General features: G+C 40.0%; 1 protein-coding gene across 1 annotated transcript; it reads right to left on the bottom strand.

Moving 5' to 3' along the window:
* Positions 1-220: 220 nt before the first annotated feature.
* Positions 221-24,406, bottom strand: MICOS10 (mitochondrial contact site and cristae organizing system subunit 10). Its single transcript, XM_077837401.1, has 4 exons — positions 24,257-24,406; positions 4,251-4,298; positions 2,730-2,839; positions 221-463 (listed from the first exon to the last, which is right to left on the bottom strand). The coding sequence occupies exons 1-4, from the start codon at positions 24,321-24,323 to the stop codon at positions 455-457; spliced, it is 234 nt and encodes a 77-aa protein (XP_077693527.1). The 5' UTR covers positions 24,324-24,406; the 3' UTR covers positions 221-454.
* Between the last annotated feature and the right edge of the window lie 299 nt (positions 24,407-24,705).

Raw genomic sequence — 24,705 nt, 5'->3', positions numbered from 1 at the left:
CCCAGGCAGCTGGGTGTCCAGCAAGTGATGTGAGGTGGGGATATTTCTGTGAACTGCATGTTTGGTGCAGGCTGCCTGTTAGAGTGGGAAGGAACACACAACAGCTGCCATTTCACAAGGACTTGAACAGTGGCTTTAACCAGGTGGTCCCAGCTGCTACCATTACAATAGGAGTCCTCTCCTTCCACTCACACGCAAAGAAGCCAAAACACCAGGGGGGTCCACTTTTGTTTTATTTATTTTTCAGAAGAGTTCCTCCTGGCACTTTCTGGAGAGAAAATACAAAACAAGATGCAGAACTTTGTTCCATGTACATAAACAGCTTGTTGGAGTATAAAGAGCAACTGATAAGTGTTTCAGAAGAACGTTGGCTTACTCCAGGGGCACTTCAATATTCCTGAGGAATAACCATGATTTCTCCTTTCGTCCCACTGGGATGTTCTTAAGTCATTAGTCACTGTTCCTGTAAAGCAAGAAGACTCCCATAACATTTTGTATCCTATAGCACCTTCTACCTGAGAAGCTCAAAGCAAGCAGTTTAGCCTATAGCACCCCCATGAGGCAGGTCAGAATTTTGATCCTTATTTGATAGATGGAAAAGCTGAAGCATGGAGAGGTTAAGCAACCACATTCACACAGGAAGTGTAGAAACAGAACCTAGATCACGCACTTCCTGGTCTCATGCTTTATGCCACAATTAGTAGAACTTCACTGAATACATTCGGGGATACTTTGGGGGGCAGTGTCTAGATTTAAGGGTAGTCTCCTGTGCAGGTGTTATTGCACTCCCCATTCACTTTGATAACCCACAGAATGGATTCAAATGTTGTATAAGAAAGTTAAAAATCAAGTTCTAACATCATTTTCTAGGAAAACAGATGAGTGTGATAATGCAACAATATTTTCCACACTGCTAACTACCAGAAGTGAAATAATTCCACTTTAATAACCCTGGAGCTTTTACTCATGACCAGACATTTTGGAGAGAATTAATGATATTAACCATTAGATAGCTTCATCTCTCCCTTCCCTCTCTCCAACATGCTCAGACTCTTTGTGCCAGGGAAAGCCAGCAGAGACCGTGCTGGAAACTTTGTCCTCAGCTCTAGAGCCACGCAGGCAGCTGTGCTTCTTCTGTGCAGTGTCCCTCTGATGACCTCATTTTCAGAGAGACCACCCTTGTTACAGAGTTGAGATTATTCCTTAAGACAAATATAAACCCTTGCCAGGCTAGACTCAAGTCAGCCTTCTATTTCTCAATGTTCTCAGGCAGTTATTTTGCCATAACAAGCATCTTCCAAAGGACAGAGTGTTTCCTAGAGTTTCTGGATTGGGTGTTCACACACCCAGAGTCTAAACTGGAGAAATTTCATTCCAATTTATTTCTGACTGAAGTCCACAAAAATAAGACAACACCCCACAATGGTTTTATGTTAAACTCTCACACACTTCTGTGGCAAACACTCCTAGACGGATCTAGAACATTACGGGGTTACATTTGTTTCACTCATATAAGATGCCAGCTACTCCATGTTTTTATCCAATATAAAAGTTTTCTTTAATGTAAAGGGTTGGCACACAGTCAGTGGCAGAGCACATTTCCAGTACAATATTCTGAACCAGGTGGATTTGCTAGGACTGTAAAAGCCTGTTGAAGGCTAATCATTCAATAAATCCAGGGATGATTTGACTTCATATTCCTGAGGTAAAAAACGGGCAGAAAAACCCTTCTTTATCCATCATGAAGGAGCAAAAAAAGGCATAGGACCATTCCCTTCCCCAGCCCCCTTTTGAAAGGTCACTTCTAAGTTTTCTGGCAGAAGGTTTTAAGTGAGCACTTTGACGTTTTATAATGTAACTTTACACATGCTCAGGAGCATGCCTCTGCTACTGTGTCATCTCAGTGCTTTCAATGATGCATCCCTTCACAATATTTTCTGTGCATTCCACAGAAATAATCCCTATTTTATGTTTAATTTTTATGTGAGGGAGTGGGGGATATTTACCACCAATGCAAAAATCATTCTAAGGTGGTCACTTTGTGTGACCATAATCATGCCTAACATCCTAAAACTAGATTAAATTGTACCAGCCACTTGGCTAGTATCAGTATTCCCCCAAGCCACTTACAACACAACCCTCTTTAGAGGGGGTGGACCCAAAGTCACCTTTTTAAATTGTGCCATGTCTAGATTCTAATGATTCCAACTTCATATGATCAAACAGTCTATGGTTCATTAACATCCTTGAGGACAAAGGAGACTTTATTAGTTTGAGTCATGAAAACACTAAGGCCCTGATCCTTCAATCAGATCCACCAGTACAGAACCCTGTGCAGAGCCCCACTGAAGTCAAAAGAGCTACCTACAGGCAATTAAATCCTCCCCTCATAGTTCCGATTGCAAGACTGGGGCCATGCCGTTTATGGTAAGATTAATTTTCCCATATTTCTTACACACTTGTACATTGTGGAAGAACCACCTGCAGCATCTGAACTGATCCTGTGGAGATTCCAATGCCCTCAAAGAGAGATGGTATGTAGCATAAGTAAAGTAAAAAAAAAAAAAATACACTGAATATTTGAAAGGATCTGAAAAGTTTGACAAAAAAAGATGCCACACACAGGAGCTCTCCTCCAACTAGTGGCAACGTATTACTTCTACACTTGTTTTAGACAGGAATATTTAAGCACTGAATGATGCCTACACACATTTTACTCAAATACTTACTTTTACAAACTTGCCATGGAGAAGATATGGAGACTGGAAATCATGCTGACAATTAGAATAAGCCATTCCTAACCCCATCCCTGACCCAAATGCAATAGGCCATGTCTTTCCTGTGTGGAAGAGAAGCAGAGAAACAAGAGATATTGAACATAAAAATGAGAAACACTGCATTAATTTTCAAGTTATAATGACAACTTCTTATCAAACATAATGGCAATAAGTGGTAGATTACTGGAAAACATGCAGTGTGCATTTTCAGGTTCTATGTATTCTGAAGTCTCCTAAAAAAAAAAAATCTTAGAAAGTTGCATTAGAGAGCAACAAATGTAATTTAGAGTCTAATGGGAATAAATCCATGGTACAGTATTTAAAGAAGTCACATTAAACTAGCAATTTCAATCTGTGGATCTCAGAAGTACTCTACAAGTATTGATAAGCCCACAGTGCCAGATCCTCAGCTGGTGTCAACTGGCATAGCTCCACTGACTTCAAAACAATTATGCCAATTTACACCAGCTGAGGATCTGGTCCATTATATCTTAGTGCCTTCCAGATCAAATCTGCTCATCTTAAAAATAAGAGGATTTTTCTTTCATTATGATTTTGACCCAGAATCTTGAAAGTCTGTATGTGGTTGGGTTTTTTTCTTTTTTAAAAAACACATGCAAGCATCACCAGTAATAAAAGGATCCTGCAACTGGAATTCAGTTAGCAGAATAGAATCCAGCCTTGTATTGGCTCTGCAGCATTAACAGAAGTTGTAAAAGTTACTGTTAACTCTTTGGGGCAGACACGGTTGTAAGCATTTATACAGAGCCTAGCAGGGGCCAAAACTCTGACTGGGTCCTTTCACCTCTACCAGAATGACAAACAATACACACAAACAGCAAGTTTACTGAGTAGAAAAGCAGTTATTTTTCTGACAATAACTGCATTTTGAAGAATATTTCATAACTTAGATCATACCATTAAACAAAACAAAACAAAACACTGTTAACAGAGCAAACAGAACCTGCCAGTCTGCCACAGTTTGCATTTTGAAGTCATTCGGCTCTGTGCCTAGGAAGAATCTAGAGTCAGGAACAACATGTGCTCTGCTACCTGCGCTAGAGTTGAAGATTATTCTAGTATCAAGAAAGTAATTTAAAAAAAGTAAATGAAGAGAGCGGAGACTATCTAGAAAGTATTAAAACCCCCGCAGGACGTGTTAGGGCTGATGTCTAAACATGTGGCTAATTAGTATTTTGATGCAGGGTCTCTCATAATTCCAGAGCTTTGTAATCAGAAGCCTGACTCCATGCCCAGCCTGAGTTCGGAGACGTTTAATATATAGTGACCTTGTTTGACCACAGTTCGAAGTCTAGCTAATTTCACTTCAACTAATCTATTTGGACAAGTAATGGACACGTTGGAATAACATACTAATTAACATTTACACGCTTCAAAGAATTCTGTTTAAGAGGCGTACCCAAACAATCTAATATCATGACAACAAACAGCTGAGCACATAGGGATACTTACTTTTAAAGAAGATAACTGAGAAAACAATTCCTAATCCAAAACCAGCACCTGCAAAGAGAAAATTGCAATAAAAGGAGGAAGTCAGACAATATGTACAAATGGAAATCAATTCCATTCTTTTCATTAATTACTTGTTCTGGCTCAGGAATGCCATCCCAATCTTTTAGGTTTCTCCACACCTAAAGAACAGGTAGGTTATAGGCTTGGCAATATTTCTTTTAAAAAATGCTTTAAAAGTTAGATTTAAGCAAATATAGACACATACCTAAGAAACCTACCATACAAATACAAGAGACCATCCCATGACATATCCCCCATTTCTTATTATTAGAGAGTGAATCCTGGTCCCAGCAAAATCTATGGAAATTTTGTCACTGACTTCAATTGAGTCAGAATTTGCTTCATTGTCAGAAGAAGAGAAAGCTCAAGGACACACAGTTACACCTTCACTGCAAAACCAAATTAGTTCCCTTTTAGGTTTGCAGATTAATATCTTATTGTACTGTAAGTACTTCTAACTACTTCAATGTGCGTCCTCAGGGCAATAAACTTATGATGCTTCCCACTATTCTATATCTTACAAAAGAAAGCTCTGGGCTGCTTTCTTTTACATCCACAGCATTCATTAGCCAGTGTAGTTAAACAGATTGGGAAGGAATACTTTTCACATCCTAGACAGATTTAAAAATTTTATTAAAGCTAATGTTTAAAATCAAATTTACACAAGTTAAGAGGGAAGGTACTGTACCTCTGGGGTCAGGCTTGAGTTATGAGAAGTTATAAGTATTGGTTGCAAGGTTCACAAGATACATACATAGCACATAACCAGCAAAGACCCAGATTGGGGTGCAGGAGTTTTTAAAGTGTCAGTGAAAAAGTGGTCTTGCCACCCATAGAATGTATTTAGAGTCCAAGTCAGTGTTGTTGTAGCAAATAGGTACATGGGTGGGGTGCGTCCCCTTGGTTCATCAGGGGAGGAAGGGGGTTATTTTCCCTGACCAGTGGTCTCGTTTACTTGTCCTAGTACTGACGGTGGCCCATGATGTGCTCCATGTAGATGTCTCTGGACCGCTTGATGTGCTCCGTGTAGATGTCTCTGGACCGCTTGATCGGACACCGTGAGCCGTCTCATGAGAAAGGTGTAGCACCGACCAACTCCACTCACTCTCAGCTCGTTGTGGGGGTCCCATGCGCCCAAGGCTCCCACAACCAGGGCGTGGATCTGGACTTACACTGATTGAGTTGTAACAGCTCAGAATTTCTCCATCACCACTTGGGAAATTATTTAGCGTGTTTCAGAAAAACGCTTCTGTAACTCAAAGAAAATTCTTTTCCCTGGAAGATGAATATTCCGAATTTCGTGAAGAGCTGGGGAAGTTGTCAGTAGATTTTTGTTATTTCAAGAACCATTAAACAAAATAGCTAAAAATTCTAGTTCAATGGGAAAGTTCTGCCTTCAATTACCTGGGCAAGGCCACTGACTTTAGAGGGGACTGCAAAAGGTAGAATAGCAAAATTCAGCCACATATGCACTTATTTAGCCAATGAACAAAAGTTTCAAACACACTTAGAAGTAAAAAAGAAAGTGTCTGGGCTTGAATTAGTTTTTTTTTTTTTTTTTTTTAAGCAAAAACCCCACCATTCTTAAAGTTATTAGATCTCATCATTTACTGTCTGCACCTAGAAGGATTATATTGTACTAAAGAATGGTTCCTACTACATGCATCACTGAATAAGGGCCACCTTATATTCTCACTGCGGGTTGGGACTTTAAACAGCTAAGCAAAATGGCCCCAGGACCTAGAGTGGACAACCCCCAAAAATCGCATACATCTACAGCCGCTTCTGTGTGGGCTGAGTCCCCTTTTTAGTTTGTTCCACTCCCCAGGCCAACTTACACAGCCTGCAAAGAAAAAAATAAGTAATGACAGCTCCCACTCTTTCATCACTCTTTGCTCCAATAAGCAGCTCTGCACTTCGCTGCCTTAGTGAATAATCTGTGAAGCATCACAAGTGCTTTTATTATAGAAAAACACTGCATTTTAGGAGGTGAGATAATGACTTGGTCTGAACAGAGACAACTGACCTTGGCTCTCAGAAAACCTAAGTTATCCTGTTAGAACGAGAGCTAGAAACAAGAATGGTTTCTGAAAGCTCTCTTCACTCTACTACAGCGTTTCAACAGAACCGATTATCGCAGAGGTAACTACTTTACCAAGGCATTATGGGTATTACAGGGCAGGATTTCAAAACATGCAACTGCAAGGGAAGAGGTTTGATGACAGCTTGCCAAGCAGTCCTGACATCAAACCCCCAGACATCTTCGCAATTGAACATTTCACAGAAGGACAGATTTTCACTCTCCTCAACCATGTGCAGTTTGCATAGCTTAAAAAAATAACCTGAACTCCTCAGAGCTCTTTAGACGCCTGGTCAGACTTTCATGCATTTTCTGAATTGGGGACACTACCAAACACAATACTTACTAGATTCTTGTGTAAACAACTCTAACCATTCAGACTGTATATAAAAACTCTGGTCAGTGATGTACAATCTGGGAGATAAATAGTGGGTCGCCATTAGCAATGGCTCAGTTATGCCTTTTCCCCAACTGGAGCTTCTCTTCAGTACCTTTGCAACAGCACAGCTGGTGTTGGCTCCAACAGAAAGTAATTATCCTTAATAGCATAAACAATCTATGAGTATTCATCAAACGGACAAACTGTTTGGCTTCCTGATCCTGGGCGCCTTCTGACGATCCTTTCCTACCATATGGGGCTATGCTGTCTTTTTGTTTTGGTTTGATTGCTGGACTATAAAATCTGAATCTGAACTGAAAGCGATTACTTCAAGAAATTGGACAGACAGCACTAGGCGTTGTTTGAACTGTCCAGCTGAGAAGGGTGGTCATGCAGCGATACTGCTTTATACTTCCTGTCCAAGAGGAATTCTCTCTGCCAATCCAAACAGTTAAGTAATCAATGAGAAATTATTTGCAGAATGACAAATTCTACATCAGCCACACGCAATGCCCAAGTAGTTGCTAGTGTCACCACATTTCCATGCTGTCGGTCAAACCCATATTCCTCTTTGCCGCTGCTGTGGCAAAGGGGTAAGTTTTGAAGGGTGTGACAAGAATTATATACTTGGCAGGCAGGGGACAAATAAACCCAAAATAATATCAGACATGTCCCCTCACCTTTAGGAGTCTTCCATCTTTGTTGGAACCACTAAGATTCCCCTCAGTTTTTCCCCCACTCAATCACTGGCCTAAACAGAAACCCATCAATGCTGTTTCTTAGCTGGCTGGTAGGGAAACTATAGAATGAACATGCAAAGGCACTGCCTGTACAAGTAGAGAGCAATACAGGGCCAGGAACGGAACCCACATCTTTCCACACTACGCAGCCAGGCGAAGCCATATTAGACATTTTAATACAGAAAGGAAAATATATTCTGCTAGGGACAGGAACATATTCCTACTGAGCTCACTGCTTTGGTGGGAGTGCAGCAGACTAAATAGGTGACCTGGGTTAGGAAGAAAGCTAGAAGCTCTCGTTATCTGGGCTGCTGAAATTCAAACACGTCACAGTGGTGACAAGCCTGGGTTTCAGGGAAGGGACAGGAGATCTGGTTTAGGCCTGCCTCCTGTGGAACGACATGATGTTCATCTTTGAGGATGCTTACTCCATCCTATTTCATCTGGAAGATGAGTAAAATGGCAGATCCGTACTAGAAAATGGAGTAAGAGGTTTGGATTAGCTGGTAGATCTAGGGAGTGAGAGAGGTAGGTGAAGGCAGAAGTCTGTTACTGTTAATGCTTTTTATCATCTACATGAGGAGGAAGTTTCACAAATATGAAGCTAAAGAGGGAGAATCTGAGTTTCGTTGATCACTGCTCCCAATCCCAAAGGCTGTCAAGCTTCACTCTGCTCCCTACTGGGGAATGGACTAGAAACAATGCTGAACTCTCAACTGGTGGGAAATGTTGTGATCAGGAACAGTAAGAAGTGTTCAGATATTCTCCCCACCCACAGAAACCACTATTTATGGTGAGTCTGCTTTTTCCTGGCTGGTTTTTGCCTGTAAATATTGGTTTTAAAACTTAAACAGAAGCCTAAGCTACATTTATGTTTTTATCCTGCCGGGTTAAGAAACTGTTACTGTGGATAATTTGTCACTCATCATCATCCCACTAGGAAGTAGTTGTGGTTATGTGGTCATTTCCTATGCGTCTCCAAAAAAAGAGGAGGGGTGCCCTAAGTCATTCTTTCTTGGAAACAAAAAGTGTGTTTCACTTTAATTCTATACAGAGTTACACTACAGAGAAACAATGGGAGAGCCTGCTGATGCGTTTTACAGGTTCAAGTTCTCACATGCTCAATTTCCTTTTAAAAAAGCAACATGTTGCTTCAAAGAGCCTCCCACCTGATCAGCGACACTAACTCTACAGCTGTTTCCACTAAAGATGGGCACCTCTGGGCCAGGCTTTAACTTCATAACAATAAAACATGAAGGGTTTATCTTACAATAAAAACAAAACGAACATGGAAAAAGCTAAGGGCTTGATCTGTGCTGGGTTGCTTCTCTCACCTCCCCCACCCCCACCCCGCCACCTTCTTGCTCAACAGAGCCTCTTTGGAAGAAAAGGCCACCGGAAAGTGTAAAGAACATTTTTCATCTTCTCTGACAGCTTTAAATGTTTAACTAGAAAAACAGCCTCTTCAGCCCTTTGTCGTTTCAGTTTGAACCCATTTATAGTCAATACAGACAGCGAACATTAAGATTCTATGCATATCTTCTTATCCTATTCCTGCCTAACAGTAAAGGCTGTTTATGTACAAGCAGATACAGAACTGGAATTAGGCCTCTAAGCCTGGGCTCTGTGCCCTTTTTTTTTTTTTAAATACACTTTGGCTCATGTACTTTCAGAGAGAGAGATCATTATACCCAAAATCAATCTAATATACACAAGAGCATGTGCTTCATACCCAAGAGGATATCATAAGAGGATCGCAGATAAGCAAATCTTTGAGACAGACTTATGCCTCAATAGTACATCTGGGAAAAGATTCTTCTATAAAGTTTATCAATGCTCCCTTCAACGCACGCAGTTACCATGAGTTTTAATAGTCTGCCCAAGCAACAGTGGGCTTAAGCAATTATAAAAACCTAACAGTCACACTTAGATACGGTTTTCTTCTTAAAAAGACAGTGAGACTGAAGGTGAAAGGTTTAAATATGCTCAGTGACAACTGCTGTTACTATGTCCCATAGAGGTTTTCCAGTTTCTTAATGCAATTTTCTTTTGTAGTTCATTAGACAACTACATACACAAAAATAGCAAACTGCATCTCCCTCCCTTCAGGTTTTGTTCTTTTACATAAAGAGCTACGGTATTAAACAAAACAAAAACAAAATTAAGCTGCTGGTAGATAGCTACTTAGTTGTAAGAAAGTAGTAACTAGTCTGTACAGGTTAAGCTTTCTGGAACTGAAGAGCTAGCGTCATCCTTTTGGGATCCAGACCTGGATAGGACTAGTTAGAAAAAGGACAATGATCTTTCATAAAGCCAACTTGACTGGAACAATGGCCACCATTAAAGTCTGGAAATTTCAGCATACCATAATGAGTCAATTTCACTGTTGAAGTGGTGGTAGCAGCAGCTTTGGGGCAAAATGGCAGCTGTCAGCCTTCAATTAAAAAGCTATTGAAAAGGATTAAAAATTCAGTGTGATAAGTTCTGAGTAAATATCAATGCAGTAGCTAGGTAAGATATTAGAACTTCTACTTTGTAACTTACAAAAACTGTATTTAACAACACTTTTTGCATAAATATTTACAAGCAATATTCTTTCATCAGAATTATGACAGGGTGCTCCCCATCGTCTTTCCTTCCTTATCATGCCCCAAATGAAGAAGTTAAGTTTGGCAAGACCTATATACAAATAACTGTTGTACAAAAATGCCTTTGTAGATTAGGACAGGGCAGTTCAGCAGGAATTACATTTCTAAGAACTAGTTTTCATTTATTAGAGGTGCTTAGGGTCCAACAAAGTCATTTAAGCAGACTCCAAACTATATTGCTCAATCTTTTTGAGGCAGGAATCAGATTTTCCCAAGTGCCAATGCTCAATGTCGTCTTAAACACAAAAAACAAACCACCAGCCACTTTTCCTCTACTTTGTTGATGTTGTTCACACAGCAAACAGGGAAAACTGAAGGATGACACAGGGGAAAACAGTGAAACTGATTATATACACAGCGTCTTGTCAAATACACAAAGTACTCTAAAAATATACAGCAAAATGCATTTTTACTTGGTTGTTATACTGATTTGAAGTACTTGAAATAGGTTTAAAAATTCCAGATGTAGTTGTGATTAAGTCATCCCTTTAAGAGAAAAATCAACAAAAAATCCAAACATGGATTTCCAGGCACCCCCAATCCTACTGCTGTTTGTCTGGTATCCAAAGGCTGGCGTTAGATATACAAAGGCTCTTCCAGCTTCTATTCAATACTTCCACAATGGAACAAAAAGATGCTACCCACACGCTTTCCAGACATCCTGGATAAAAACCTATACAATCGTATAGGCAGGTAGCTCCAGCAGGAATTAGTTCATTTCACATCCAATGGTGAAAGGCTGGTGGGGCAGAGGGAGAACATCCCCCTGCTTCTGCTAAAGAGGGTGGGGGGAGGAAACAAGAGTGGAGGCCTATGTGTAACTCAGGCCAGCACAGCATCTTGTCAATACTACACCAAGGCTTTTGTCCAGATTAAACATGTATGGATAATTTAGAGGGAAAAATGTTACAGTGGTGTCTCACTCACTAAAGGAAATGCCATGGAAAGAAGCCTAAATCCTCCTCAAATCTCCAGTGAGGAATTTATCATTTACAAGGACAAGTGCCAGTAGTCCTTAAGTTGCTCAGGATTTCTTACAAAAATAAGTTTTATATATCAAGGAATTAAGAGCCAGGAAACATTCCCACCTACTGGCATCGTGTCGCAGGGATAAAATAAATGAGTGGATGGTTTAGGACACCAGTTGGCTGAAGTCCCTTTCCACTGGCTGATTGGACTTTTTGGCAACATCACAGCTATGTACCAACTCCCCAAGAATGCACAGCTGGGGCCTCATCACTGTACAAATATAGCGGACCAGGAAGTCAGTATATTTGGCTTAACTTCCATCATAGCAGACCTTCTCCTTCTGTCCAGGCTTTTGAACAGGCTGCACAATCATAGGAATCCAGACTCAGAACTACCCCCCAATTTCTCTTCTCTCCTCGAAAAAAAAAAAAAAAAAAAGTCCCACCCTGCAGCTGTGGAGGTTGAAGTGAAGGCCAAAAAGAACTTCAGTTCTCTTCTTGCACACAACTTCAGGTCGTTAGCGGACCAGATGGAGCTAGGAAGGAGGGAAGCATCTTCAGAGCTGCTTCCAGACACCTATAGTTGGCCAAACAACTGAACACAAGCTGATCGCCAATTCAGGCAGCTTTTCTCCTTCCCCAACTCCCTCCCCAGAATTGCACGAGTTAATGTGAGGAGCCAAGTTCTGAAAATACAACTTCAACTCCAACCTCCAATGGCTGAATGGAGATGGAAGAGAGTCCTGGCTCAGCACTGAGTCCTTGCCCTGGTGTAAAGCAGCATGAGAAGTAAGCCAGAAGATATTCCCCTAACTTCAAACTGCAAGGGAAGCTAAGTCCTCCATTAGCTGCAGCATGTGGAAGGAGAGACAGCACAAATAAAGACAGCAGCAGAGAGCAACACATAGAAGCAATGGAGAATTCAAAGGAATAAAAAATTCCCCGCAAGATAGGACCCCAAAAAAAGATTACAAAGAAGGGAAAAAATAAAAGTCACTTAGTTTTAGGGTGGGACTTGTTTTTGAAGTTCAGCTACCAACTTTCAGATTGGGTCTAAGATGTGCCCCCCAACTAAAATCTGAATTTCCAGTTTGAAAGGGTAAACACCCCTTTAAGTAAAGTACTGAAATAAGCCATCTGTCTAAGAGACATATCTTTTCTAGGATCATTTTGTACCCCTAGGATCATTTTGTACCCATCCATAATTTACTTAGTGCTTTTTCCTCAGAACTGGCTTCATGGGCACACATTCTATATTATACTGAGAAGTGATCTCCCCTCTTAAAGTTCTAACTTGTTCTCTCTCCTCTCCGTGAAACAGGCTTCCAAAACAAAAGGGACAAAAAAGGTGTCCCACTTCTCCTCAAACAAGTTATTTATGCTCCAACGGCTGCAAGTTTTGTACTTGAGTTACACCAGGATGTGGATTGCTTATCTGTTAGTGTACATGTCGATAAATGGAATCAGTATACCTTAGAAATGCCCCTGTTGTGACTTAGTGAGGATGTAAAACCTGCCAAGTGAATTGTCAAGCTACACTGAAAATTGAGTTCAACCCAGATGGTTGGTTGGGTGGTTGGGGGGGGCAGTCAGCACAGAAATATGGAATGACTAAGATTTCACTAACTGTGTAGGTCACTTTTTACAAGATAAATTTGACCTTTTACACCCTAAGGACAATACCACATAGCAGTAGTTTATAGGTAAAAGTCAAATATTTCTAGTCTCTAAACAAGAACATACCTAAAAAGGTTAAGGAGTACTTGTAGCACCTTAGAGACTAACAAATTTATTTGAGCACAAGCTTTTGTGGGCTACAGCTCACTTCATTGGATGCATTCAGTGCCACTGAAGTGAGCTGTAGCCCAAGAAAACTTATGCTTAAATAAATTTGTTAGTCTCTAAGGTGCCACAAGTACTCCTTAACCTTTTTGCGGATACAAACTAACACGGTTGCTACTCTGAAACCTAAAAAGGTTGTTACACACATGCAACTCTATTTAAGGCAATAGGGTTATAGGCGTGCCCATGTGTAACTAAGGACAGAGTTTTGTCCACGAAGGGTAACGAAAGCAGTATTTGATACTAGTCTTTATCTGTGCCTTTGCCAAGGACTCTGATGACTTACACATATGAGGAAACTAGAGACAGACATAAGGAAATATGCAGTACTCTAAAAAGTTTCTAATTAGCTGATTTTTTAAATTATTATTACATTGTCTAATTTTGATTATGAAGACATTACAAAGGAAGCAGCTGTAGTCAGCTTGTTGTATATCAGGACAGGAAAATCTGAGCTGGGGGAAAAACAGGGAACAGGAATTTTCTACATTTGAGTTTGATTATTTTTCCAGGGATTTTTGGTTTAGGGCCCAATCCTAATCCCACTGATGTTCCCATTGACTTTGATGGAAGACAGATTAGGCCCTTATTGTATATATATTCATATACTACACCCCTGTCAGAGCAGTATCCTGTGGATCAAGAGTGTGAAACCTGTCTCTGATCTTTCTATCCTGAAGGATATCAAGTTGCACTTCCTGTTGCTATTATTAAAATGGCAGCCCCGAGAGATTACACAACTTCCCCGCTCATATCAACAGGCAGTTTAAACGTTCAAGTACTTTCCAATGAGGTTTTGAAATTTGATTATTTAAAGTAATTTTTCTGTAGTTATCCAAGGCAGTAGTAAAAATCATTGCTGATTTCCTTAAAATAAAATTAAAAGGGGGGGGGGGAACATGTTAGAGTCCTTACACAAGACAAGGCGGCAATACAAGAAATCCAGATACAGCTAAAGACAGTTTTTACAAGGCTTTTACTCCAAATGATAGCTAACATGCAAGATGACATTTGAAATCAAGCAGCAAAAAATAAATTAAAAAAAATTGAAAAGGCAAGTTAGCACTTTTTATTTAAAGAAGTTGCGCAAGCCCTTTACGTTTATACGGCACAATGGGAGACGCTGGCATGAAAACAGTGAGCTCTCAAACCTACAGTATACCATTCTGTATACAGCTAACAGATTCTCCATAGGACAGTGTTCTAACATATATATTTCAGAAGGATCTTTAGTTTACCTTCCAAGTTTGCATTCAATTTCATAAACTAAAATTCTAGAGAATTATGCAACAATAATTATAAGAGCAGAGCTAACAGGTTTTCAAATCTACCAAAACTATATCCACTTGGCGAAACATGTTTCTGGACAGTATTTAGAAGAACCATTCAGTGGAATAAAAATTGAACAGGGTCTTTATCCTAAAGCCGTACTTTGTGTGCTTTAAAGCTGTAAACTATTAATTCAATTAATTACCAGGTGCACTACATAAAAAGTTGTGTAACAAGTCCAGTTTTCAGAAAGGTCAATAAAGTTTTACAAGTAAATACACAGAATCAACCCCATTCATAACCATAGGAAGGATTACCAATAATAGCTGACACTGCAATACAGACAATCTTACTGAACATCATTCAGACTACAGAATAGGCTGACACTAGAACCAGTTTGAGATTTTACCCTCAATATACAAAAACAGACAAGATGATGTGAGCCAAGAGAAATCACATTTCAGCTGCTGCAGAAGCTAAAGTGCCTTTTTTCTCTCATAAAACATTATGAAATGAAGATTAGAGGCATTTCATGCTCAGATGTCGAAACAAACAGAGGATTAGAAGGAAATTAATATTACCACTATAGTCAGGGTGGGTTATTTATGAGTTTTTAGGCCACAGCTTGGTCATGTACAGGCATATGTTGAAATAGTACAATATCCTCCAAATAATGGATTTCAACAGAGTCATCTGAAATAGAAGCCAAGAAACCAGCAGCTTTCCCAGGGTTACTTCTTAGTGACAAATGGATTATAGCGTTTAAATCATTTACCTCACTTAATCATCTGAAAATCCTTTATACTACAGTTTCAAAGAGGGACCTTTGCTGTTTTAAATATTCCTGAGAACATCAACAATAAGAAACAGTTGTTCAAACTAGTACCCTTTTGTCAAAGTGAAGAAAATCTGCCAATCTTTCAGCAATTATTGTCATTCAGAATAAATACACATTACCTAGAAGTCTTTGATATAGATTTTAATCAACAGTACAAAAGAAGCAAAAGACACTGTATTTACCTCCCCATCCTTAGTCACAGTAATAGTTCATGACATAACTTGGATGAAAAAGTTCACATGTCCTTTTTAAAACCCCTGTAATATAGTTTCAAGCAAGAGCTTTTGCCATATGTGTTGACATTCTAACTGCATGACTAAATATTACCATTTATACATTCCACAATTCTCTAATTTCATATTGGAAGTAGCTATGGCATTTTCAGCCTATTAATTAATAAAAATTAATTGATTAAGTGATGTTTCTCATATAATCTTAAATGCATAAATTCAGGTTAACGATCATTTAGAACAGTTTTAAATGTCACTTAAAACTCCTTATATTTAAAGTAAAAGAATAAAGATCTAGTTCTCTTCTCACAATTCACTCAATTTGGAAAATAAACATTGACAATATAAAGAAATGAAACTGACAAATGTATTTCTTTTTGGTTTCATTTTGCAACTGTCATACATAAGTAACATACTGCAATGGTTTGGGCTGTAAACATTGCAAATTTTTGAATTCAAACTACTTAAGTTCTTCTCCCTTTAAAGAGGCCAGACAATCTTGGTAAAGCTAGAAGTTAACATATTAGAAACAGCAGGTGCAATCCTGATCCACTGAAGTCAGTGGCAAAGCTCCCATTTACTTCAATGGGCCAGGATTTCACCAAGCATGTTCTACTGACATCTTTGTTTTTAAGTATTTATGTTTCAAACACATAGCACACAAGTGCGCAACTGATTCAAGGCAACACAGATCATGTGGCACATCTTAATTTCACACACCATTAGAGTATTTCCCCATTCTGATGGGGAAAAGACGGAGCATTCTTATACTTTCCCTCAAGGCACATTTCTGTTGCTGAAAGTCAGGAGTAATGAAAGAATTTATTGGGATGACTAATGGGGTCAAAAGTGGGAATATAAAGACTTGCAAATTGGGAGGAAGAGCATTAGGAGGAAGAGACTGGAGCATGTGTGTATAAAAAAAACTGGTGGCAGGAAAATATAGTGTCTAAACAAAAAACATAAGTGGGATCATGCAAACTTATTAAGATTCATAACAGGTATTAGCATTCAAGTCTCTGAAGACAGTAGCAGTTCAGGTCAACCAGCTCAAATGCAGAGAGGCTGCCAAAGCAGCCAAGAGGAATCTCAATATGATAGTGCACAGGAGTCAGGAAGTCAACAAAATGGCCTCCATTTTCAGTTTTGCTGATTTTATAAAGGCAGTTTGGTTTGGAAAAAAACTGACATTTTATATTTCTATGGTTACACCAGTATCAAAGCTGAGTTAAAAAAAACAAGCAAATATGATGTTAGCTCCTTGCAATACAAGGTGCATTGACAAGCCTATTTGGTTAAATACTTTTTTCAACCACTGGCAATTTAATTTGAAAAATGAGTGAAAGCCCTGACATACATTTTCCTCTGATACAGTCAGTTCTGTCTAAAAGAAACCTGCTTCAGGGTTTTGAACTGATTTAATTAATTATACTGAACAGTCATGATATAGCTTTCAAAGTACTAAGCATGACTGGCAGGTTACATTTAAATTAGGTCCATTAAAATATGTTAGACACTTGGATTTTAGGTCTATTTTCACAGTACATCACTGAACACAGACAAAGGGCAACACTGTTTTTGGTTCATACCTTAGGTGAATTATTTGCTTATTGCAAGTTCTCTTCATTGTAACTTCTCAAATACTCCAACAGAGAAGGCTTTAAATGTATCAGTTATGAAGTCTCCCTCCTCTGCCTGCAAAAAGTTTACCGCTATTTTACTCTATGTAGAACCTGAAGGTGCTAGTGTCTTTCTGTGCATAATCCGGTTGCCCATAAATTCAACCACTTAAAATTTTAATTTGGCGTCTTCTTTAAAGTTGTGCTTTTGCATTTTAAAAGTAAGACCTGCAAAATCTTATTTCCCTCTTCTCCCCTCCATACACTAACACATTTGAAAGATATTTTTCTCTTGATAAGCAGGAAAATCCCTTCCCCTTCCCCCCATAGTAAGTGTAGGCAAGCAGAATGTGTGCGTGGGCTGGTAAATATTCTTGACATTCTGCAGGCTGGGGTGAATTGATTTAGGCAACCCAGATTATAACACGGTTTGGCTTGCCACAGTAAATCAGACTTAACTTGAGCTGTAACTAGATTTAAAGGTGGGGGAGGGAGAGAAGTGTCCTAGTCTAGATCTCTACCTTGGCCTATCCCCAGTGTCTGTCAAAAATGTGTTGCAATCAATTTCAGTCACAATTGGGTTTAAATCACACTCAGTCATGGTTTTAAAGCCCTGTGCAGATATACCTAAAGTTTTACAACACTCTTTGCTCTTTCAAATAAACCACTGTCTAAACTGAAAATGAAAATATGTTCTAATGTGATGGAAAAAAAACAAAGTCTAAACAAGCAGAAATAACAGTAAATTATGAAATGCAGACAGAGTAGCAACCCAAAAGTCAAAAATAAAGTACTGAAGTACAAGAGGAAATGTATAAATATATATTTTGGACAGTTTACTTGGAATCATTCCAGGAAGTTAATCTCCAAGTAAAACAATACAGTATAATTACAAATAAGCTGTCTCAAAACAACTGTAGAGGAAAGCATGACAAACTACACAAGACAGAGGACTGGCTGTGCAAACCTCCAGCCATAAGTCAAAAGTTTACCTTTACTAATCAAGACACGTCAACATTTGCTGTTGGCTTCCTCCCCACTCCAACGTATGAAAATTGCATCCTATGTTCAGTACACCACTGTTCAAAGACTGACATTTGCGGCTTCCTGTGACAACAGAACCTGGAAAACTCTCCAACAACCAGGACTTCAGAAGATTCATTTTCTTTCATTTGAATTAGGTAAAATGGGAAAATTGTACAGAGCTACCCAAAATATTTGTTTTTCCCCTAACCATCACTTAGAAAAATATCTCTGGCAATAAAACAAAATATTTTTATAGATTCCACAATTAATGGACACTAACCTTATCCTGAGCATGCATTTCCAATCTAAATTTGGATCATCATATTAAATACTGTGAAATCTGAAGCCATTGGCTACCAAAAGGAAACTAGAGAAACTTTGGGTAGCCCACCATTAATTGATGGTATCCCATATATTTTATCAAAATTATCTGATCTTCAAATGAGAATTATTCATTTGATTTCTCGATTTTGTTTTTCTTAATTAAAAAAAGCTACTCACGCAGCATTTTTTAAATAAGTGAATTTAGTGAACAGAGAAGTACCAGGAGGGAAAAAGAGTTTACCAGCTGACAGCCCTGGAGGTTGAAATCTTCCATTGACAGAGTATGGGTAGCCACAATGCAATGTCAGTTAGTCCCCATGTCCATCCAGTCCTTGGTAGCTCTGCAGGGACTTCTAACAAGTATGTCACTTTTGGTGATAGTTTGTGAATTCAGCACCTGGGCATCAGGCACTGGACTAAGGCCACCAATTCATTTTACACTGAACATCCATCACTACTTTCAGTAGTTATCAATTAAGCATCAGTAAGCTAGATGGCTCATGTACTATGCCTATGCTTTCACAGTGCATATTGCATCATTAATATTTAACATTACATTTTAATACTGTATTACTAACATAGCAACTTTAATGCAAAAAAAAAAAAATCTCAGAGTGGTTTTAAGCACCTCAACCCCCTCATTCCCAGATGGGTGCAGTGCATATTTTGGCACTATAATGGGCAAAATTTTCCACCCTCAGCATCAAGGCTTTACATTTCATTTCTCCTCCACAAACTTTCAGATAAAATATCTTCCTATAATACTGTCAGTTTCTTTTGACCACCCATCCAAATGGCAGCAACAAGTATAATCATTAGTCGAGAAAAACATATCCTAAACTTACACATTTAGCTTTTGTTTTTCCTCTCTCTGGTCTCCTTGCCACACTAGAATTTTTTTTTTAATTGGTTTTAAGGACCTATTTATTTAATCTTGGGATTTGTTAAGTCATTCATTTTATATACCCTGCCTAACAGTAAGCTACAAGCTGCTCCCCTACCCCTCAGATGGCAGCAATAGCTAAGGAGCAGAATGGAAGTGGAGACATTTCTGCTAAACAGACTCCAGCAGGCCCATTTTCCACAAGTTGAATTTTGATAACTAGAGTGAAGTTAATGTGATTTGTAAGAAAGCTACATAATGAAATGATTGTGAAGTAATCATTTTATTATATATTCAGTGTATAAATACTATACTGCTTATTGAAGATTATTCACTTTTTAAGACGTGACACATACTATTCTAGATATCAATTTTCATGAAAGATGTCCTCTTTAGGATTTTTACACTAAGTCTGCTACAATTCATAGCTCTGATGGACTAATGAGTTTGATATCAATTCTAGTCAAAGTTCTCTCAGTGATACCATGTAATTTTTCTACAGCTTACTGCAGATTTTATTTACATTACACACAAGATAAACATTTGTCAAACATTCTTTGGATTGCAGAAATACATTTAATCCCTGAAATAATGTATATCCAGTAAAAAACCCACACTGATTAAAATAAGTGAAAACCCTACCAAGACAAAGACTATTTGTTAATTTTATTCTCATACACAGATGAAGACCAAGAACGTATCAATCCTGAAATGTAATACTTCTAGCTCCCATTAAATTTCCGGCAATAAGGTTTTGGCACCATGTCACAAACACATGTACCAAGGCACAATCTAACAGAGCCAAGATTACACTTAATTTGTTTAGACACAAAAAAAGCATCCTCCCATTTTATATTTTTTGGTCTATGCTGAGCACTCTTGTTACAACTACTTAGCTATCAAGATGTATTGACAGCAATTTGGACAATGGTTGAAACAAAAGACATAATAAGAGTCCCAGGAAATAAACTGCGGAATCAGCAACTGCCCAAAAAGCAGACAACACTGTATAAAAATAGGCTTCAAATATTTTATCATATACAGTATAAAGGCTAAATACTGATTACATCATAACAAAAAACCCTGCACATTAATCTGGTTTTTAACTATTATCTCAAGAGGCACCTTGGTCTACTGAACTTACTATAGGTCTGGAACTCCCCACTTATTTCCAGAGCTGTCACTGCTTCGCTGTAGCACCTGGGGCAACATTTTCTGTGCAGTTCCCTTTCTGCCTCTAATCTATAAAATGAACATAATACTTACCCCCCTGAGAAGCTGTGTTTTAAGGGACAGGACCCAATCTTGCAAGATGCAGAGTACTCTCCACACACTACTTCTCTTGAAATTGTAGGCGCTTAGCAACTTGCAGAATCAGAGCTTAATGTGCATACATGGCTTTGAAAATGCAAAGTGTTTAGCTTTACGCATGAGAGTAGTCACATCCACTGTAATGACAGCACTCACACATGCTTAAAGCTAACACCACATGTTTGGAGGATCAGGGCTTCAAAGACTCAACAATGATGAAGTGAGCTTATGCTCAAATAAATGTGTTAGTCTCTAAGGTGCCACAAGTACTCCTTTTCTTTTTAACAAACTAAGCGTTTATCAAGACAATTCCTGATTGGTTATCAAACTAATCAGATAATCCTTCTAAAAGGAGAAAGTTATAACTGAGGAGTCATGACCAGACAAAATTAATGAGGTAGGAAGAATGGGGGAACTGGGGAAAGGCTGTTTCACAGACCTTTTCAGGATTTTTTTTGCAGCACTCTGACAACAGTACTATTAAGTGCCACCAAAATGAGCAAAATAACTGCTTCCAAACAATAGAAAAGAGAGAGAAAGTAAATAAAAATTGGCTAAATAAAACTCCATAAGTCCCCAGTTCAGCAAGATTTATTTACACATGTACCTAACTTTAAGCACCAGTTCTAGTCATGCCTGAAAGTATAGGCCCACCTGGTATAAAATCCGGTCCCTGATAAAGTCAAGGCAAAACTCCTGTTGCCTTTGGTGGGACCAGAATTTCACCTCAGCTGGAAAGTCAATGATGTGTGCATCCATGGTGGTGTTTGACTTAGGCTTTGTCTACACTACAGGGAAAAGTTGATCTAAGCTACGCAATTTGAGTTACATGAATAGCATAATTCAAGTCGATGTAGCTTAGATCTACCTACCATGGGGCCCATACAACGCAGTGTCAACGGGAGACTCTCTTCCATCGATTCCCCTTACTTTTCTCGATCTGGTGGACTACAGGAGTCGACAGGAGAGGGATCTGTGGTCAATTTAGTGGGTCAAAGACCCGCTAAATCGACCACCGATGCATCAATCGCTGCACATCAATCCCCATGTAAGTGTAGACAAGCCCTAAGGTAATGAGTACAAAACAGGTCATCTTGGAAACTTAACATTTTGAATCAGTAAGTTTTCGTATCAATTCAATATCTTTCAAAATACTTATTCAAAATAGTATCTCAATTAAAAGTGGAATCAACATTTACTTTAAAATAATCTTCCTCACTTATTTATTGAAGACTCTCCTGTATTTATGATCTATCTGTTATAATAATCCAGCCCTCTCTGTCTGTAGGTTTAGTTAGAAGTCTTCTCTCTGGATTCCATGAGACACAGATTTCTTCTCTACTAATCTTATATTGACAATTAGATTTAATCAAAAGATATATCCCTGTGAAGTAAATTAGTATGGGTCTTCTCAAAATGATTGGCAGGAAGTGGAATATCTGTTGTATTGTATTCTTGTATTTATCACTAACTGTAGTCTCATGTGCAAAGGAATTATTATAGGAGCTAGTAGTGACCTCTATTTAGATTGCCTAATACCTTCCATTATAAAAGATTTTTTCAGTCTTTCTTTGAGGAAACTGAAACTATGCTGGGAACCTTGGAAATAGGCAGCCTCTCCAGGAGGTTGGGAGAGAACAGAACCAGGCTTCCCTACAACAGAACACATGGCTCCAGTGGCCCATTCCTCCCCTCTACCTCTAGGGCCACCAAATGCAGAAGTTCCCTATAGCTCCTGAAAGCGGGGGGGGGCAGCGGCGGGGGCGCGGAGAGAGAGGGAAGAGCTGGATCAGGTTCCCCCTTGGTCACACTCTAGACCAGTGGTTCTCACCCTTTCCAGACTACTGTACCCCTTTCAAGAGTGTGATTTGTCTTGTATACCCCAAGTTTCGCCTCACTTAAAAACTACTTGCTTACAAAATCAGACATAAAAATACAAAAAAGTGTGACAGCACACTCTTACTGAAAAATTGCTTACTTTCTCATTTTTGCCATAAAATTATAAAATAAATCAACTGGAGTATGAATAGCGTACTTACATTTCAGTGTGATACTTGAGCCTGTTTTTCACTTATGAGCCTTATCTGAAGCCAAAGCCCTGCCACCCGGGGCTGAAGCATGTAATTGCCCTCCTTGCCACCCCCCAAAGCCATTCCGTAACCCCCAGGTTGAGAAACACTCATCTAGACGAGTTGAGTACCCCATGGAAAACCTCTGAGTACCCACAGAGGTATATATACCCCTGGCTGAGAACCACTGCTCTAGACCCAGCACGTGGCCCCAGAGACCCATTTCCCTCACCTGGTATAACAGCCCTCTGCTGCAGCCAGTTAATGTAGTTAGTCCTGTAGGTCAAGCTATGCTGAAGGCTCACAGTTCAAACCCTACCCCTGATGCATGGGGAAAGGAGTGGTTGTTATAATTGCCCAGAAAATGTTTTTATTTTTTTTTTCCCTTTCTATAAAAGAGAAAGTAGGAAATTACATGGGGGGAGGTGCGCAACACCCTACTGTTCTCAACTTTGCAACCTAAATAATACTTTAATGTATTTTTATATGTAATTACATTAACACCTCTAGAAGACATATTAACAGTATCTGGACCAAAAAAGGCTTTTGAGTTGGAATCTAAAAACTGAAATAATTCACCATCTAGATGTAAAGTGCTACTAGTAGATATGAGATCCTAATTGAGGTATTTCATTACTTTGATTTCTTTGTTTCAGAATAATACTTGCGACTTTGTGTAGCAAGATCCAGACATTAGACAAAGCTATTCATAGAATGTACACTACAGAATATACAGTCCTGTACCATGTACATTGCTGGTTCAAAACTAACAGCACATAAGATAGTATCAAAACTTTTGTTTAAAAAAGTTACATTTTATGTATGTGTTGACAGAAGTCTGTTAACAGATTTTTAAAACTGTTTCCCCATCCTGAATGAAATGAGCAAAGACAGGATTTATGGCAAAGCAGGGCCTCATGGAGCCTCAGTAGGATCAGCCTACTATTTGGGCGTCTTGTACTCAATAGGAATGGAGATCTTCATGTCTTTCACAGACAAGCCAATCTTAAAAAGGAAGTCACCAGGAGGTCAAAAGCCAGTATGAGTGAATCAACAGGGAAAGAGTATGAAATAAAGAGAGAGGCACAAGCAGGCATACAGCTGGCACAGAAAGAACCATTCTGCACTGGGGATCCACATGGAAAACCTTGCAGCTTTCAGGCACAGCTCTCTTGCTTGTCATCACAATCTCACCAAGGTCACCTTTCAAACTCACATTTTGCACTGGCACTTGTGATACGGTGATAAAAGTATCAACTAAAGGAACACCTGGGAGGAAGGCGGTGCAGAAGAATACTGTGGCTACCTAGCCGTACTTCAGAAAATGAGCACCAGCCACTGGCAGCGCCCTGCACTGCTGCTGTTTCATGCCCTGCAGTTCTTACCCAGGCCCTAGGCTGCGTGTCACCATCCGAGCAGGAAACTGGGGCTCAATCTCCTGAAGTGACACAGATCCTAGATCTACCCGGCCTGTGTAAGTCACACTGCCTCCACGGACCCACCCAGGGTCCCGGGTCCCCCTCCCCAGAGATGTACCCTCCCCACTGCACTGACCGCCCAGGGTCCGGCTCGGCCCCCACAAACCCACCCACCTCCCAGGTTCCGCCCCCCGGCCTAACTCAGGCCCCACGGCAGGGGTACCTGGGCCGCCGCCGCCTACCCCGTGACTGACCCAGCTGCCGTGCCCCCGCTTCTCCCCGGCGCCCCAACCCCCCCTTACCCAGCTTGACGACCGAGTCGGCCAGACACCGATCCCACTTCCTGCCCAACTCGCCCTCCGACGCCATCTTGTTCCCTCCCCCCCGGAGAAGCAGCGGCACTCGCGGGTCACACTCAACTCCCCTCCCCGCTTTGGGGCCCGGCTAGCATCGCGAGAGCTGCTACAGGTCGTTCCGCAAATCTCGCGAGCACATGGCGCTCTCTCCGGCCCCCGCTGGGGTTGCCAAGGTTACCGCTGCTAGGCAAGCCCTGGCGCCGACGTGGGATTGACCTTGGGACCAGGCCTGGGGGGGAGATGCTGTCCTTGCAGTCCCCGCGCCTTTCCCCAGCTCCCCATCCCATAATAAGGAGTAAACTGGTCTCCACGCCCCCACCCAGCCCATGGGGCCTGCTCTATCCAGCTACCCCCACCCTCGTGGAGGGTCCAGCCTGTCCCCTTTCCTCTGTAGG

Source organism: Eretmochelys imbricata, chromosome 18, assembly GCF_965152235.1.
Source record: "Eretmochelys imbricata isolate rEreImb1 chromosome 18, rEreImb1.hap1, whole genome shotgun sequence".
NCBI lineage: Eukaryota > Metazoa > Chordata > Testudines > Cheloniidae > Eretmochelys > Eretmochelys imbricata.
The sequence above is the reverse complement of the archived record's forward strand: the minus strand, read 5'-3'. Positions and strand labels throughout refer to the sequence as shown.

Excerpts from the sequence above, each read along its gene's own strand:
- MICOS10 (XM_077837401.1), bottom strand. The coding sequence starts at position 24,323 with ATGGCGTCGGAGGGCGAGTTGGGCAGGAAGTGGGATCGGTGTCTGGCC. Across the intron at positions 4,299-24,256 it reads CGACTCGGTCGTCAAGCTGG|GTGCTGGTTTTGGATTAGGA; the intron begins GTAAGGGGGGGT and ends TTCTCTTTGCAG. Across the intron at positions 2,840-4,250 it reads CTCAGTTATCTTCTTTAAAA|GAAAGACATGGCCTATTGCA; the intron begins GTAAGTATCCCT and ends TCTTCCACACAG.